General features: G+C 65.1%; 1 protein-coding gene across 7 annotated transcripts in view; it reads left to right on the forward strand.

The window, feature by feature from the left end:
* APBB1 (amyloid beta precursor protein binding family B member 1) overlaps window positions 1–15,099 on the forward strand; it is a 36,654-nt gene extending 21,555 nt beyond the window's left edge. For 4 of the 7 annotated variants that reach the window (XM_037906704.2, XM_043526052.1, XM_037906827.2 and 1 more), the window contains 8 exons: window positions 376–513; window positions 1,108–1,235; window positions 8,189–8,303; window positions 9,966–10,050; window positions 10,656–10,739; window positions 10,985–11,100; window positions 13,092–13,268; window positions 14,590–15,099. In XM_037906704.2, coding sequence (XP_037762632.1) covers window positions 376–513; window positions 1,108–1,235; window positions 8,189–8,303; window positions 9,966–10,050; window positions 10,656–10,739; window positions 10,985–11,100; window positions 13,092–13,268; window positions 14,590–14,757 — 1,011 coding nt within the window. In that variant the 3' untranslated portion in view covers window positions 14,758–15,099. Of the gene's footprint in view, window positions 1–375; window positions 514–1,107; window positions 1,236–8,188; window positions 8,304–9,965; window positions 10,051–10,655; window positions 10,740–10,984; window positions 11,101–13,044; window positions 13,269–14,589 lie in introns of all 7 variants that reach the window. The other 3 variants (XM_043526067.1, XM_037906897.2, XM_043526058.1) reach the window with 2 other exon arrangements.
* The last annotated feature ends 680 nt before the right edge of the window (window positions 15,100–15,779 follow it).

Here is a 15,779-nt window from a genome sequence, read left to right on the forward strand (position 1 = left end):
GGTGGGGCTCTGCCAGGAGGGGGAGAGTCGGTGGGAGGGTTGCTGGGGGCTGTGCCAGGTGGGGGGGCTGGCGGTGGGGCTCTGCCAGGAGGGGGAGAGTCGTTGGGGGGGTTGCCGGGGGCTGTGCCAGGTGGGGGGGCTGGCGGTGGGGCTCTGCCAGGAGGGGGAGAGTCGGTGGGGGGTGGCCGGGGGGCTGTGCCAGGTGAGGGGGCTGGCGGTGGGGCTCTGCCAGGAGGTGGGGCTGTTTGGGGTAGGCTGGCGGCGATGCTGTGCCTGGCGGGGTGGCTATTTGGGGGGGACTGGCTGGGGAGGCTGTGCCTTGAGGGGGCTGTTTGGGGGGCTGGCAGCGGCCCCATGGCGTGTCCCCTTCCCCAGAGCTTCCCGGTGCGGTCGCTGGGCTGGGTGGAGATGAGCGAGGAGGAGCTGGCGCCAGGCAAGAGCAGCGCGGCTGTGAACTCCTGCATCCGCCAGCTGGCCCCCCGCGGGCCCTCCCCGCCGGGGGGCTGGGACCAGGTGAGCGGGGCAGCCGGGGGGGGGGAGGGGGGCGGGGCCAGTCCCTGGGGGCGCGGGCTGGGCTGGGCAGTGAGCTGCAGGGAATGGGGTCCCCACAGGGCTAATGCCCAGCCAGGCATCCCCCCCACTGCTGCCCTGCCCCAGGTCTGACCTCTGACCCTATGCTGATCCTGCGCTCTTAGCCCCTCCCCCGCCCTGCCCCCCGCTGACCCCGTGCTCTGAGCCCCTCCCCTGCCCTGCCCCCCGCTGCCCCCGCGCTCTTAACCCCTCTCCCGCCCTGCCCCCCGCTGACCCCGCGCTTTGAGCCCCTCCCCGGCCCTGCCCCCCGCTGCCCCCGCGCTCTTAGCCCCTCCCCCGCCCTGCCCCCCGCTGACCCCGCGCTCTGGGCCCCTCCCCCGCCCTGCCCCCCGCTGACCCCGCGCTTTGAGCCCCTCCCCGGCCCTGCCCCCCGCTGACCCCGTGCTCTGAGCCCCTCCCCTGCCCTGCCCCCCGCTGCCCCCGTGCTCTGAGCCCCTCCCCCGCCCTGCCCCCCGCTGCCCCCGCGCTCTGAGCCCCTCCCCCGCCCTGCCCCAGCTGACCCCGCTCTCCCCCTAGGGCCGGGCCATGCTGATGTTCCTGGACCACGAGACGCTGCAGCTGGTGGAGCCGGTGGAGCGGACGCTGCTGCACGCCCAGCCCGTGGCCACCATCCGCGTGTGGGGCGTCGGCCGGGACGATGGCAGGTAGGTGGCCCTGGGCCACCGGCCGTGCCCCTGCAGGGCGCAGCTTGGGGGCCCCCTCGCCCGGCCACCCTAACGCTCCGGGACAGGGAGCGGTACGGTACCGGCCCCGTGTGTCCCCCCATGTTCCATGGCCCCTGTCTGACCCCGGTCTGTCCTCCCGTGTCCCCCCCATCTGGCTCCCGTGTGCCCCCCATGTGCCATGACCTCCATCTGCCCCCGATGTGCCCCCCCCATCTGGCCCCCATGTGCCATGGCCCCCTTTGCCCCCTTTGCCCCCCCATGTGCCATCTGCCCCCCATGTGCCCCTCCGTCTGCCCCCAGTGTGCCATGGCCACCGTCTGCCCTCGTCGGCCCGCCATGTGCCATGGACTCCATGTGCTTTCCCCGTCTGGCCTCCTGTAACGAGGCTGGTTCTGGCGGGACCCAGCTGAGAGTGCCAATTCAGGACAAATTGCTTCAAGCAGGGCAGTTACAGCCCAAGGCTGGGGTTTCTGTGCACATCAAAGCAAACCCAACCAGCCAGACAGAGAGGACTTTGGTCTCACCCCACTGGCTAACCACAAGTCACACAAGCAATTCCCTTAGACACCCCAGTTTCCCAGTATCCCCACCAGTGCCCCTCGTTATGAGGATGAATGGTTATGAAAACCAGTACCCCAGTAAAAGGAAAAAGGTTCTCTCGATCCCAAAGGCCCAAGCCTCAGACCCAGGTCAATATACAAATCAGATCTTACCCACAAATCACGCTGTTGCCAATCCTTTCGAATCTAAAATCTAAAGGTTTAGTCATAAAAGGGAAAGATAGAGATGAGAGCTAGAATGGGTTCAATGGAATCAATGACAGACAGTAACGGCCAAGTTCTTGGTTCAGGCTTGCAGCAGGGATGGAATAAACGGCAGGTTCAAATCAAGTCTCAGGAGAACATCCCCAGCTGGGATGGATCTTTCAGTCCTTGGTTCAAAGCTTTGGTTTGTAGCAAAGTCCCTCCAGAGGCAAGAAGCAGGACTGAAGACCAGATGGAGATGAGACATCACCCTTTTACAGTCTTTTCCGGGTGTACGAACCCCTCTTTGTTCTTACTGTGGGAAGTTACAGCAAAATGGAGTTTGGAGTCACATGGGCAAGTCCCTGCAATTGTATCGCTGATGGTCCTTAGTGGTCCATCCAGCAGGCTGGCCAGAGCTGACACCAACTTGTCTGGGATGTCACCCAGAAGCAGAGCACAAGTTTGAAATACAGACAGTGTAGAGCCAATACTTATAACTTTAAATACAGAAATGATACACACATATAGACAGCATAATCCTAACCAGCAAACCATCACCTTGTCTTAGACGCCTTATTTGACTCCCTCTATACAAGATTTGGTGCCACTACGGGACCTTGGTTGCAACAATGATCTACACGGTCCCAGATTATGTCAATAACGTCACACCCCCGTCAGCCCTCTTTCCTGAGCGCCCAGGCTGGGGGCGCTGGCCCCGCTCTGAGTGACGCCAGGCAGGACTCTGGGGCAGTGTCTGCCCTCAGGGCACCTGTCCCAGGGCAAGGACCCTGCTCTGCTTTGGGGCCTCCTGGGTCTGGCCTCGGAGCGTTCAGCCCCCTGGTCACCCCATGAGCTCACCGCAGCAAGTCCCCCTGGGCGGGAGCCCTCACCCCTGAGACCCCAACCAGGAGAATGACTTGCTTCCAGCTGCCCGGCCCCCATCACGCCCATTGCCGTTCTCCATCCTTTGTCCCTTTCCCCGGTCCAGCAGGTCACCCCAGCTGCACCAACAGCCCCGGCTGCTCCTTGCAAAGGAGGGGGCCCGGCCAGCAGCTGCCAGGTTTGACGGATCCGGGAGTGGGGAGCATTGACCTGCGGATGTTACTGGGACTGGCTGCGTTGGTGCTGGATGGTGGGGGGGTATCAGGGGGTGACGTCACTTGCGGGAGGATACTTGAGCCTGTAACCTGAGCCCAGGAGGGGGCTGGGGCCAGGTGACACCTTCTGCAGGGGAAACTGGACAAAGGCTGGAGGAGGAGCCAGGGAGAGGCTGGTTGAGACGGCTGGAAGGGGTTTCAGTTTGGAGGTGGCTGGGGAAACGGAGGGAGACTCAGGGCCGGGGTCTAGGCTACCTGTTCTCCGAGATGGACCTGACTGAGGGGTCCTGTTCCCTGTACCTACAAGCTCTGTTTTAGACCATGTTCCTGCCATCTAATAAACCTTCTGTGTTACTGGCTGGCTAAGAGTCCCGGTGAATCGCAGGAAGTGGGGGGTGCGGGGCCCTGACTCCCCCACACTCTGTGACACCAGGCTACCGATTGTCGGCCGTTCTCTGCAACCACACCTGCCCTCTGGGGGTCTCTGCAATGATAACACACCCTTGTCCCACCACCTCGGTACTTGAGAAACACATGGGGAAACTGAGGCACACACAGTGTTCAGGCAAAACATTAAGAACATTCACACTTTGTCACCCCCCCACCACATGCTATCTGCCTCCCTTGTGCCCCCCTGTACCTCAGTCCCGTTCCCCACTGCCACTGGGCCCCCCTGCTCTCCAAGGGGCCTCCAGCAGTCTGGGGAGGAGGCGCTGTCCCTTGGGGTTTGGGATGTGGGGGGAAACTGCTTGGAATCTGAAAAGGCCTTCAGAGGAACAGCCGCTGCTTGGGGGGGTGCTGGGCTCTGCACCCCTGTCTCGGAGTCCCCGGGCGATGCTCTGGAACTGCTCCCTACGAAGCCAGGCAGGACTCTGGGGAAGTCTCCTCTCTGAGAGCAGCCTGTCTGCAGGACACACAGCTCACACAGCTTCCACCTTCCTGGGTCTGACCTCGGAGCATTCAGCCTCCTCTGCCCCTCCGTGCGCTTCCCACAGCGAGTCCGCCCAGGCGGGGTCCTGGGGAAGCCAGAGGGCCCTGCCCCCCAACTCCGCAGTCAGACGGGACTCTCAGCCAGCCGGGAAAACAGAGGGTTTATTAGGTGACAGGAACCACAGCGTAGGGCAGAACTTGTTAGCACATAAATCAGTGACTTTCAGCCAAGTCCATCTTGGGGCAAGTGGAGCCCAGAGCTGGGGCAAGTGGAGCCCAGAGCCAGGGCTCTGGTTCCCCGCCCCTGCTGCGCCCCAAGCCAGCGGAGACCGACTCTCTTCCAGCTGCCTGGCTCCTGACCTGCCCGTTGCTCCTCCTCTGGCCTTTCTCTCGCTTCTTGGGCCAGAGTCATCTGGTCGCATCCCCCTCCGGTGTCTCAGGTTATGAAGGGGCTGCCACAGCATCCTTGCAGGCAGCTGGAGCAGCCCCGGCAAAAGTCACACATGCTTATTCCCACCACCCAGGCACTGGTGCAATACACAGGGAAACTGAGGCACAACCAGCATTCAGTCAGACTCACTGTGAGGGTGCTGCCCATGGAGTCAGCTGAGGGCACTCCATCAGCGCGAACTGCAAACAGACCGGGGCAGACAAAGCCCACACGCTGGTGGATATTCCACTACTGAGATTTACCCAGCCAGCCCAAACCAGCCTCTGTGTGTGGTACTTTGAGTTCAGGACAGGATCTTTTCGGGGGGGGGACAAGGTAATACATGTATCGATCCCCACTGTGTCATCGGCATAGGGTGGATATTACACTCCCGCACTCACACTCACACACACGCCATCTCCTCGTTACCAGCTCGTTGCTCCCCTGAACTTCACTGGCCAGGTGAGTTCGACGGGGGAGGGGTGGAGCCGGGCTCCCGCCGATCCGGATCGATGCTCCCATGTTGACAAGACGAGACCCGGGGTCCTCTGCACGACACCTCGCACGTATAGCCGCTTCCCTCTCCTGCAAATCGAGCCCAGCGTCAAAATCTGTGTCTGTGGGTCCCCGGCGGCGCTTCCTTCTGGGCGCTGTCCCACTGCCCCACGTTTACGTCCAGAGAGGGCGTTTTCAAAAGAAGGTGCCGTGTCTAACCCCCAAGGCCGTCAACACGTCTGCTCTTCCGCCGTGAGCCCACTGGGCTGGTTTTGCTGTTCTTGGCCCTGGCTCCCATCCCCTCTCCGAGGGTTGCGGCTGTCTGGAGGTGCCGGCCTTCCACCACCCCCGTTCACACCTCGTTCATCCAACGGGGCAATGGACTAAAACGGGGGGCGGGGAGCTTGTTCTGCTCCTCGGGAAAAGACATTTTTCTTCTACCTTAACTGTCCTTAGGGGCTATGACATTATACCAAGCTCAATACAAGGTTTCTATATCAGGATTTGATACAAAGTTCCCATATCAAAGGACTTGACACAAAGTTGCATGAAAACAGAGGCCGCGCATGGACAGACCCAAGACAAGGTTGTACGAAGAGGCCTGACACGAAGTCGTGTGGAAGTTCTGCGAAGATGCTTAATGCGGAGATTTATCTACATGCAGTACCTCCCTGGTTACTCAGACGTCCAAACAACGCAGTTCCCTCAACGTGCCCGGCCTCCGTCCAGGCACACCTGTCAGGAATGATGATGATTACTGAAAATCTGATCGCATCATAGAAAAGAAAAGATTCTCCTGACCCCAAAGGATCAAGCCCCAGACCCAGGTCCAATTAGAACTCAGATCTTACCCAAAATACACGCTTCTAGCCAATTCTTGTTAACTAAACGAAAATTTATTTAAAAAGAAAAGATCAATATACAGACAGGCTTGAATTCAATTCTTGAGGTCCAGATACAGAGCGGAGATGAGTTTGTCGTGGCCAAAAGCCCTTTTAGAAATAGTCCAGAGGTTATAGTCCAATGTCCATGTTCAGGGTGACTCCAGTCAGTGACTGGGGATCTCCATCCTTATGGCTCAGGGTTTCCCCTCTTGAAACCCAAAGCAGATCTGGGATGAAGAAGGATCGTGTCCCAGGGTCTTTATACATTTCCTGCAGCCTTTTGGCCTGAGAAGACAATAGGGTTAACTTTCCTTCTCCCAAACATCCTGGCAATTAGCACAGGGTAATTTATCCATTGAACAGTTCAGGTACAGGTTACCACAACCTTCAAAGAGACATGTAGACAATAACACTATTTCACTCAAGTATCTTCTGAAATATTAATACTCCTTCTTTGATCTTTGAATCAAAGCTATAGCCATAGACAAGGCTTAGAATCATAGAATATCAGGGTTGGAAGGGACCTCAGGAGGTCATCTAGTCCAACCCCCTGCTCAAAGCAGGACCGATCCCCAACTAAATCATCCCAGCCAGGGCTTTGTCAAGCCTCGACCTCCCCCACTTGTTTGCTGACATCACAAGACCTGAGCAAACCTCTGCCCTTCTCTAACAATGCCGGCTGCATTTCAAAGCTCTGTTCATTTACATCTCTTCCCAACCAGTCTTTAGGTTCGGCCCTGGGTCAGGTCAGTCTGTGAGTTAATTAACTCTTTCTGGCCCTGTGTCACCTTTCATAATGTCACACTCACATACACCATAGCAAGGGAAAATCCCCAATTTGTCACACTCGGTCACTCCAAGCCTTGACTCTGGGAGCCAGCCTGACCCTGCTCTGCTGTGAGAACCCCACTCCTGAGCTGGTCACGCACAGCCTCTGCATGTAAGCTGCTCCTTGGACTGTGCAACCGAATGACACTAGCCAATAGCTCCGGTCCCAGACACAACCCTAGGATCCTCTGTCTTGCAGCATCCCGCTATGCCAACTGGACACTGCAATCTTATATGAGTTTGTCAGTTTAACAAATTAATTGATATGCACCAGGCTTGTTATGCTAAGGGGAGGCTCTGACACACCTCAGGCCAGACACACTGCTTCAGGTAGAACAAACAAACATTAACTACAAAGATAGATTTTAAGTGATTATAAATCAAAGCAAAACAAGTCAGATTTGATCAAATGAAATAAAAGCAAAACGCATCCTAAGCTGATCTTAACACTTTCAGTGCCCTTGCAAACTTAGATGCGTCTCACCACAGGCTGGCTGATGCCCTTCAGCCAGGCTCTCCCCTTTCATCAGCGCTTCAGTGGCTTGGTGGAGGTGTCTGTAGATGGAGGTGGAAGAGAGAGGAAGAGCCTGGCAAACGTCTCTTCCTTTTATCATGTCCTTTCCTCACTCTTGGCTTTGCCTCCCGCCCCTTCAGGGTCAGGTGAGCGTTACCTCATCACAGTCCCAAACTGACCAAGGGAAGGGGGGTGACTCACTTGAGAGACCAACAGATCCTGTGTTGCTGCCTAGGCCAGTGTCCTTTGTTCCTGTGAGGCTGGGCCGGGTTTGTCCGGATGAGGTGTGAACGGCCTCTCTGCTCTTGGAGAGTTTTGCCTGGGCTTGCTTTAAGCCACGAAGACACATTTCCAGCCTCTTAACTATAGACATGAAATTACACCTATAGCATCACGATAACAACAATGCTCAGGGCATCATGGGACTTCCGAAGACCCCGAGCATGACAAACTTTGCACTGGATACCGCACACTCATTTTATAAAGACGAACATGGGGGTGCTGGGTGTTCCCCCGAGGTACAGAGCATCACACTCACATACAACATAACAAGGGAAAATCCCCACTATGTCAACCCCACTGCCGGGGGGCACTGGGCTCTGCACCCCGCTACTGGGGGGCTCTGGGCTCCGCACCCACTGCTGGGGGGCTCTGGGCTCTGCACCCTGCTGCCAGCCCCATGGGGGGCCCCCCTTGGTGAGGGGAAACTGGCTCCAGACTCATTGCACATCTCAGCTGACACCTGTCTCGTCTGGCCCCTGGGTGGATGGGATCTGGCCTCAGGTCGATCTGGGTCCAGTCCAGCCCGCCAGGCCGGCGCGGAGCCCAGGGCTGGGGGCGCCGTGGATCCCTCCCCCCCGGCCGGGTTGGTGGGAAGATGCTGCAGGGCTCAGTTGGGCAGGCAGGGTCAGAGGTCGTGACCTCCAGAACTCAGCCTTGACCCCTCTGCTCAGTGCTCAGGGTGAGGGCTCCGCAGGGGGCTCTGACCCTCCAGGTCTCCCCCCGCAGGGACTTTGCCTACGTGGCCCGGGACCCACTGACACAGATGCTGAAATGCCACGTGTTCCGGTGCGAGACGCCAGCCAAGCGCATCGCCACCAGCCTGCAGGGGGTCTGCTCCCAGGTGAGACCCCCCGACCTCCCCGGGCCCCCCTTAGCCCCCCCGAACCTCCCCCCATGGCCACCAGCCTGCAGGGGGTCTGCTCCCAGGTGAGACCCCCCGACCTCCCCGGGCCCCCCTTAGCCCCCCCGAACCTCCCTCCATGGCCACCAGCCTGCAGGGGGTCTGCTCCCAGGTGAGACCCCCCGACCTCCCCGGGCCCCCCTTAGCCCCCCCGAACCTCCCTCCATGGCCACCAGCCTGCAGGGGGTCTGCTTCCAGGTGAGACCCCCCGACCTCCCCGGGCCTCCCTTAGCCCCGCCGAACCTCCCCCCATGGCCACCAGCCTGCATGGGGTCTGCTCCCAGGTGAGACCCCCTGACCTCCCCGGGCCCCCCTTAGCCCCCCCGGACCTCCCCCCATGGCCACCAGCCTGCAGGGGGTCTGCTCCCAGGTGAGACCCCCCGACCTCCCCGGGCCCCCCTTAGCCCCCCCGGACCTCCCCCCGTGGCCACCAGCCTGCAGGGGGTCTGCTCCCAGGTGAGACCCCCCGACCTCCCTGGGCCCCCCTAAGCCCCCCCGAACCTCCCCCCATGGCCACCAGCCTGCAGGGGGTCTGCTCCCAGGTGAGACCCCCCCGAGCTCCCCGGGCCCCCCTTAGCCCCCCCGAACCTCCCCCCATGGCCACCAGCCTGCAGGGGGTCTGCTCCCAGGTGAGACCCCCAACCTCCCCGGGCCCCCCTAAGCCCCCCCGAACCTCCCCCCATGGCCACCAGCCTGCAGGGGGTCTGCTCCCAGGTGAGACCTCCCCGGGCCCCCCTTAGCCCCCCCGAACCTCCCCCCATGGCCACCAGCCTGCAGGGGGTCTGCTCCCAGGTGAGAACACCCGACCTCCCCGGGCCCCCTGATCCTCCCTGAACTGCCCCCCATGGCCACCAGCCTGCAGGGGGTCTGCTCCCAGGTGAGACCCCCCCCCCGGCCTCCCTGATCGCCCCCAACCTCCCCCCGAACTTCCCCCCGTCACCACCAACCTGCAGGGCGTCTGCTCCCAGGTGAGACCCCCCGACCTCCCCAGCCCCCCTGATTGCCCCCAACCTCCCCCCGTACCTCCCCCCGTCACCACCAGCCTGCAGGGCGTCTGCTCCCAGGTGAGACCCCCCGACCTCCCCAGCCCCCCTGATTGCCCCCAACCTCCCCCCGAACCTCCCCCTGTCGCCACCAGCCTGCAGGGCGTCTGCTCCCAGATGAGATCCCTCCTCTCATGCAGCCCCCGGTTTGGCCCTTGCTGCCAGCCGGGTGGGTCGGCCCCGAGGGCCCTGGGCAGAGGTTTCCTGGGGTCTCTGCCAGCCCCTGGGCTGGGCTGTGGACCCGGGGCAGAGGCTCGCCCGGTGCCAGTCCCCACCGGTCAGACAGCGTGTGGTGTGTCTGGGTGTGTCGCCCCCAGGCCCCATCGCACCAGGCATGGGGGAACGGCTCCCAGCTCCAGCTGGCTCCGGGGCGCCCCACACGTGTGGGGCTGGCTGGGCTGGGGGGGGGGGGCAGGGATCCACCCCAGCGTGTGTGTCGGTGACCGGGGGGGCTGGACGCAGTGCCTGGCGGGGGGCCTGGGCACGATGCCTGGGGGGGGTCGCGGTGCCTGCTGGGGGGTCGCCTGCAGCTGGACCCGCTGTGACCCCCCTCCCCTAGATGATGGCGCAGCGGCAGAGCACCCGGGCCCTGGTGAACAGCCTCGCACTGGAGCACGCCAAGATGGTGGAGATTCCCTTCCAAGGTGGGGGGGGGGGACTGGGGGCCTCATGGCAGGGTGGGGACACAAGTGCTGGGGGGGTGGCATGGCTGGGGCCAGGCAGGGTCAGTGGCGGGGTGGGGGCCTGGGGGGGGGGGTTTGGGAGTGGGGCATACGGTGGGGTCATAGAGTGGGGGTGGGGGCAGGGTCATGGGGCACGGGGGGGTTAAAGGGAGAGGGTGGGGGCATAGGGGAGCTGGAGGGGTGGGGTACAGGGGGGCTGGGTAGGGTGGGGCCAGGCTTGGCTGGGGGGACAGAGTACTGGGGGGCTGGGCAGGGTGGGACCAGACTGGGCTGGGCAGAGGGGGGCAGTGTGGGGCCAGGTTGGGCTGGGGGGTACAGAGGGGGCTGGGCTGGGGGGGCAGGGTGGGGCCAGGCTGGGCTGGGGGTACGGGTGGGCTGGGGTACTGGGGGACTCAGCAGTGGGGGGCAGGGTGGGGCCAGGCTGGGCTGGGGGTACGGGGGGGCTGGGCAGTGGGGGGCAGGGTGGGGCCAGGCTGGGCTGGGGGGCAGGGTCCTGGGGGGGCTGTGCGGCTTTGCCAGCCCAGTCTCCGGGCGCCCCCGTCTGACCCCCGTCTCTCTCTCGGCAGTGGAGTTCCCGGCCCCCAAGACTGAGCTGGTGCAGAAGTTCCAGGTCTCCTACCTGGGCAGCGCGCCCGTCGCCAGGCCTGTGGGTACGGCCCGCGTGGGGGGCTGGGGGGCCCACGGCGCACGCTGCCCCCTTGGGCTGAGCCCAGCAGGCTCCTGTCCACAAGGGGTTAATGGCTGGGGCTCCAGCCTCTGCCTGCCGCTGGCCTGGGGGCTGGGGGGAGCGGGGCCGGGGGCCACCCCATGGGAGGGCCCCCTGGGCGGGCTCCCCCAGCGGCTCCTTGGGGCTCGGGGCAGGGCCTGACGGTCGCTGTGATTGGCCCGTTCCCAGGCATGGACGTGATCAACGCGGCCCTGGACTCGGCGCTGGCGGCCCCCAGCCGGGACCACTGGACCCCCAGCCACGTCCACGTAGCCCCCGCCACGCTCAGCATCACCCATGCGCAGGTGAGACCCCCCCCCACCCCTGCCCCCACACACTCAGCGTCACCCACGTGCAGGTGAGACCCCCCCCACCCCTGCCCCCACACACTCAGCGTCACCCACGTGCAGGTGAGAACCCCCCGCCCCCGTCCCCGCCCCACGCTCGGCGTCACCCATGCGCAGGTGAGACCCCCCCACCCCGGCCCCCACACACTCAGCGTCACCCACGTGCACGTGAGACCCCCCTGCCCCCGCCCCCGCCGGGTGTCACCCACACGCAGGTGAGACCCCCCCCGCCCCACGCTCGGCATCACCCACACGCAGGTGAGACCCCCCCGCCCCCGCCACGCTCAGCATCACCCACGCGCAGGTGAGACTCCCCCGCCCCCGTCCCCTCCCCGCGCTCGGCGTCACCCACACGCAGGTGAGATCCCCCCCGCCCCCACACACTCAGCGTCACCCACGCGCAGGTGAGACCCCCCCGCCCCCGCCACGCTCAGCATCACCCACGCACTGGTGAGACCCCCCTGTCACGGAGTGTGGGGGGAGTCCGGGCCCTGCACCCCTCTTCCTTGGATTCACCGAGACTCTCAGCCAGCCAGTAAAACAGAAGGGTTATTGGACAACAGGAACACAGTCCAAAACAGAGCTTGTGGGTACACCCAGGACCCCTCAGTCAAGTCCTTCTGGGGGAGCAGGGAGCTTAGACCCCAGCCCTGGGGTTCCCTGTGTTCCTCCACCCAGCCCCAAACTGAAACTAAACCCCCCCAGCAGGTTCCCTGCTCCAGCCTCCGTCCACATTCCTGGGCAGAGGTGTCACCTCCCCCTCCCCCTCCTGGCTCAGGTGACAGGCTCTCAGGTCTCCCGTCCCCAGGGCACATTCCCAGGTCAACACTCCCCCCTCCCTGCTGCGTCACATCGTAACACCCCCCCACCCCGGCCCCCACACACTCGGCGTCACCCACGTGCAGGTGAGACCCCCCCGCCCCCGTCCCCGCCCTCGGCGTCACCCACGTGCAGGTGAGACTCCCCCGCCCCCGCCACGCTCGGCGTCACCAAACCGGGCACCTGGCCCCCACCTCTCGCTTGGTCTCCAACACCCCCGGCTGCTCCTTGCAGAGGAGGGCGCCTGGCCAGCAGTTGCCAGGCTGCCGAGTGTCGGCCGTTCTCTGCAGCCCGTCAGCAGCCACACCTGCCCTCTGGGGGTCTCTGCAATGATAACACACCCTGTCCCAGCACCTCGGTACTTGAGTAACACATGGGGAAACTGAGGCACACCCAGTGTTCCCACCAGGGCCCATCTGCCCAGGCCCCCCACCGCGGGGCAGGCACCATGGCACCTGCACCCCTTGCAAATGCCAGACCCGTTCACTCCCTCAGGCCTGAGGTCTGGCTCAGCCACTCCTGCCCTCCCCAATCTGGGGTCAGGGGCCCCGTCACCCCCACTTCCTGCGATTCCCCAGGATGCTCAGCCAGCCGGGAACACAGAGGGTTTATTAGGTGACAGGAACATGGTCTAACACAGAGCTTGTAGGTGCAGAGACCAGGACCCCTCAGCCGGGTCCATTTTGGGGGAAGGGAGCCCAGAGCCCCATCTGGGCCTCCCTCCATTTCCCCAGCAAGCTCCAAACTGAAACCCCCCCAACAGCCGTCTCGCCCAGCCCCCCCGGCCCAGGTATCGTCCCGCCAGTGACGTCACCCCCGATACCCCGCCACCATCCCGCACCCACGCAGCCAGTCCCAGTAACATCCCCAGCTCAGTGCGCCCCACTCCCTGCTCCGCCCCCCCTGCGTGGGGCAGGGTCCTTCTCCCATGCCCAGGCCTGCCCCACGCGCCCTCTGCCCCCTGCTCTCCCCCCCGCCCGGGAGCCCTGCCGTGGGGGTCCGGGCCCTGCTCTCCCCCCCCCCCCCCCACCCGGGAGCCCTGCCGTGGGGGTCCGGGCCCTGCTCTCCCCCCCCCCCCCCCAGGAGCCGTGCCGCGGGGGTCCGGCCCCTGACCCCTGCTCTCCCCCCAGACGGAGGCGGTGCTGTGCGAGTGCCGGGTGCGGTTTCTCTCCTTCATGGGCGTGGGCCGGGACGTTCGCTCCTTCGCCTTCATCACGGCCAGCGCCCCGGGCGCCTTCCACTGCCACATGGTCTGGTGCCGGCCCAACGCCGCCGGGCTCAGCGAGGCCCTGCAGGCCGCCTGCATGGTGAGCCCCGCCCTGCCCCCCAACCCTGCCCTCTGGGGCCCTGCCCTCCAGAGCCCTGCCCCCCGGGGCCCTGCTCCCCGCCCTGCCCCCCAACCCTGCCCTCCGGGGCCCTGCCCTCCAGAGCCCTGCTCCGTGCCCTGCCCCCCGGGGCCCTGCTCCCTGATCTGCCCCTCAACCCTGCCCTCCAGAGCCCTGCTCCCCGGGGCCCTGCCCTCCAGAGCCCTGCCCCCTGCCCCCCAACCCTGCCCCCCGGGACCCTGCTCCCTGCCCTGCTCCCCGGGGCCCTGCCCTCCAGAGCCCTGCCCCCTGCCCCCCAACCCTGCCCCCCGGGGCCCTGCTCCCCGTCCTGCCCCCCAACCCTGCCCTCCAGAGCCCTGCCCCCAGGGCCCTGCCCTCCAGAGCCCTGCCCCCCGGGGCCCTGCCCCCCGGGGCCCTGCCCTCCAGAGCCCTGCCCCCCGGGGCCCTGCTCCCTGATCTGCCCCTCAACCCTGCCCTCCAGAGCCCTGCCCTCCAGCGCCCTGCTCCCTGCCCTGCCCCCCGGGGCCCTGCCCCCTGGGGCCCTGCCCCCTGGGGCCCTGCTCCCTGCCCCCCAACCCTGCCCCCCGGGGCCCTGCTCCCCTATCTGCCCCCCAACCCTGCCCTCCAGAGCCCCGCCTTCCAGCACCCTGCCCCCCAGGGCCCTGCCCTCCAGAGCCCTGCTCCGTGTCCTGCCCCCCAACCCTGCCCCCTGGGGCCCTGCTCTCCAGAGCCCTGCTCCGTGTCCTGCCCCCCAACTCTGCCCCCAAAGCCCTGCTCCGTGCCCTGCCCCCCGGGGCCCTGCTCCCTGCCCCCCAACTCTGCCCCCAAAGCCCTGCTCCCTGCCCCCCAGGGCCCTGCTGCGTGCCCTGCCCCCCAACCCTGCCCTCCAGAGCCCCGATCCCTGCCCTGCCCCCTTGGGCCCTGCCCTCCAGAGCCCTGCCCCCCAACCCTGCCCCAGGGGCTGTGCCCTCCAGAGCCCTGCTGCCCAGACACATGGGGCCTGCCCCCCAGAGCCCTGCCTCCTGTCCCCCCATCCCTGCCTCCTGAGGCCCTGCCCTCCAGAGCCCTGCTTCCTGCCTCGCATCCTTGCCCCCCAGCCCTGCTCCCCAACCCACGGGGCCCTGCCCCCCCAACCAAAAGGGTGCTGTACCTGAGCCCTGCCCCCCGGGACCGTGCACTCAGGGCCTGCCCCATCCCTGCCCTGGGACCCAGGGCCTACAGGGGGCAGGCGCCCCTCCCTCTGGGTGGGTGGGGTGTTTCTGGGTTTCTCTCCCCAGCTGGTAACCCCCCCGTCTCCCCCCAGCTGCGCTATCAGAAGTGCCTAGACGCCCGGCCCCAGGCCCCCAGCTCCTGCCTGCCCGCGCCGCCCGCTGACTCCGTGGCCCGGCGCGTGGGGTCCAGCGTCCGCAGGGGCGTCCGGAGCTTGCTGGGCAGCCTGAAGCCCGCACGCCTCGGGGCGCAGACGCCGTGAGCCGGGGCGACCCCGCCGGGGGCAGCCTGCCAGGGCTACGGGCACAACGCAGGGGACAGGCCATGGCTGGGCCCACGGCAGCAGCCCCACGGCACCTGGGCTGCCCGCCCTCCCCCCATCTGCAGGCCCCCACCCCTCCCGCCCCGGCTCTGTTCTGGGCCCTGAGACGGGGATCCTGGCTCAGCCCCACCCCCGGCCCATGGGGCCCCGCCCCCCTGCATGTGACCCACTGGTTAGTGCTGGGGGGGCCCTGGGAGCTGCGTCTAGGCTGTCACGCGGTCGGTGTTGTACTAACTCGTTAATAAACCCGGCCGGCCTGACCGGCCCGGCCCGCTCTGTGCACCACCGGGGTGCGTGTGTGAACTCGCCAGCCTCGCCCATGTGTGGGGGGGGGGCTGCGAACGGCTGGGGGAGGGTGTGGGGGGGCAGTTCGCCAACGCAGCGCCAGAATCGGGGTAGAGGGGAGCAGGGCCGACCCTGTTCTGAATCTGGCACCCGCAGCTCAGTCGTGTGGGCAGCCGCCCTGGCACAAATCTGGCCCCGCTGCCCCCTGCGCTAGCCTGTGGGTACCTTGGGCCCTGGGGCCTGCCCCACCCCCATCACTGGCTGGCAGGGGGAGGGGGCTCTGGGGCTGGCATGATTGGGGCCAGGCCCCAATCCTGCAGGGGATCCCAGGCCGCTACGACCCTGTCACGGAGTCCCTGGGCGATGCTCGGGAACGGCTCCCTACGAAGCCAGTCAGGACTCTGGGGAAGTCTCGTCTCTGAGAGCAGCCTGTCTGCAGGACACACAGCTCACCTGGCTTCCACCTTCCTGGGTCTGACCTCGGAGCATTCAGCATCCTCTGCCCCTCCGTGCGCTTCCCACACCGAGTCTGCCCAGGTGGGGTCCTGGGGAAGCCAGAGGGCCCTGCCCCCCAACTCCGCAGTCAGACGTGACTCTCAGCCAGCCGGGAAAACAGAGGGTTTATTAGACAAAGGAACATGGTCTAAACCAGAGCTTGTAGGTGCAGAGAACAGGAC

The sequence above is a fragment of the Chelonia mydas genome, chromosome 1, assembly GCF_015237465.2.
Source record: "Chelonia mydas isolate rCheMyd1 chromosome 1, rCheMyd1.pri.v2, whole genome shotgun sequence".
Classification (NCBI taxonomy): domain Eukaryota; kingdom Metazoa; phylum Chordata; order Testudines; family Cheloniidae; genus Chelonia; species Chelonia mydas.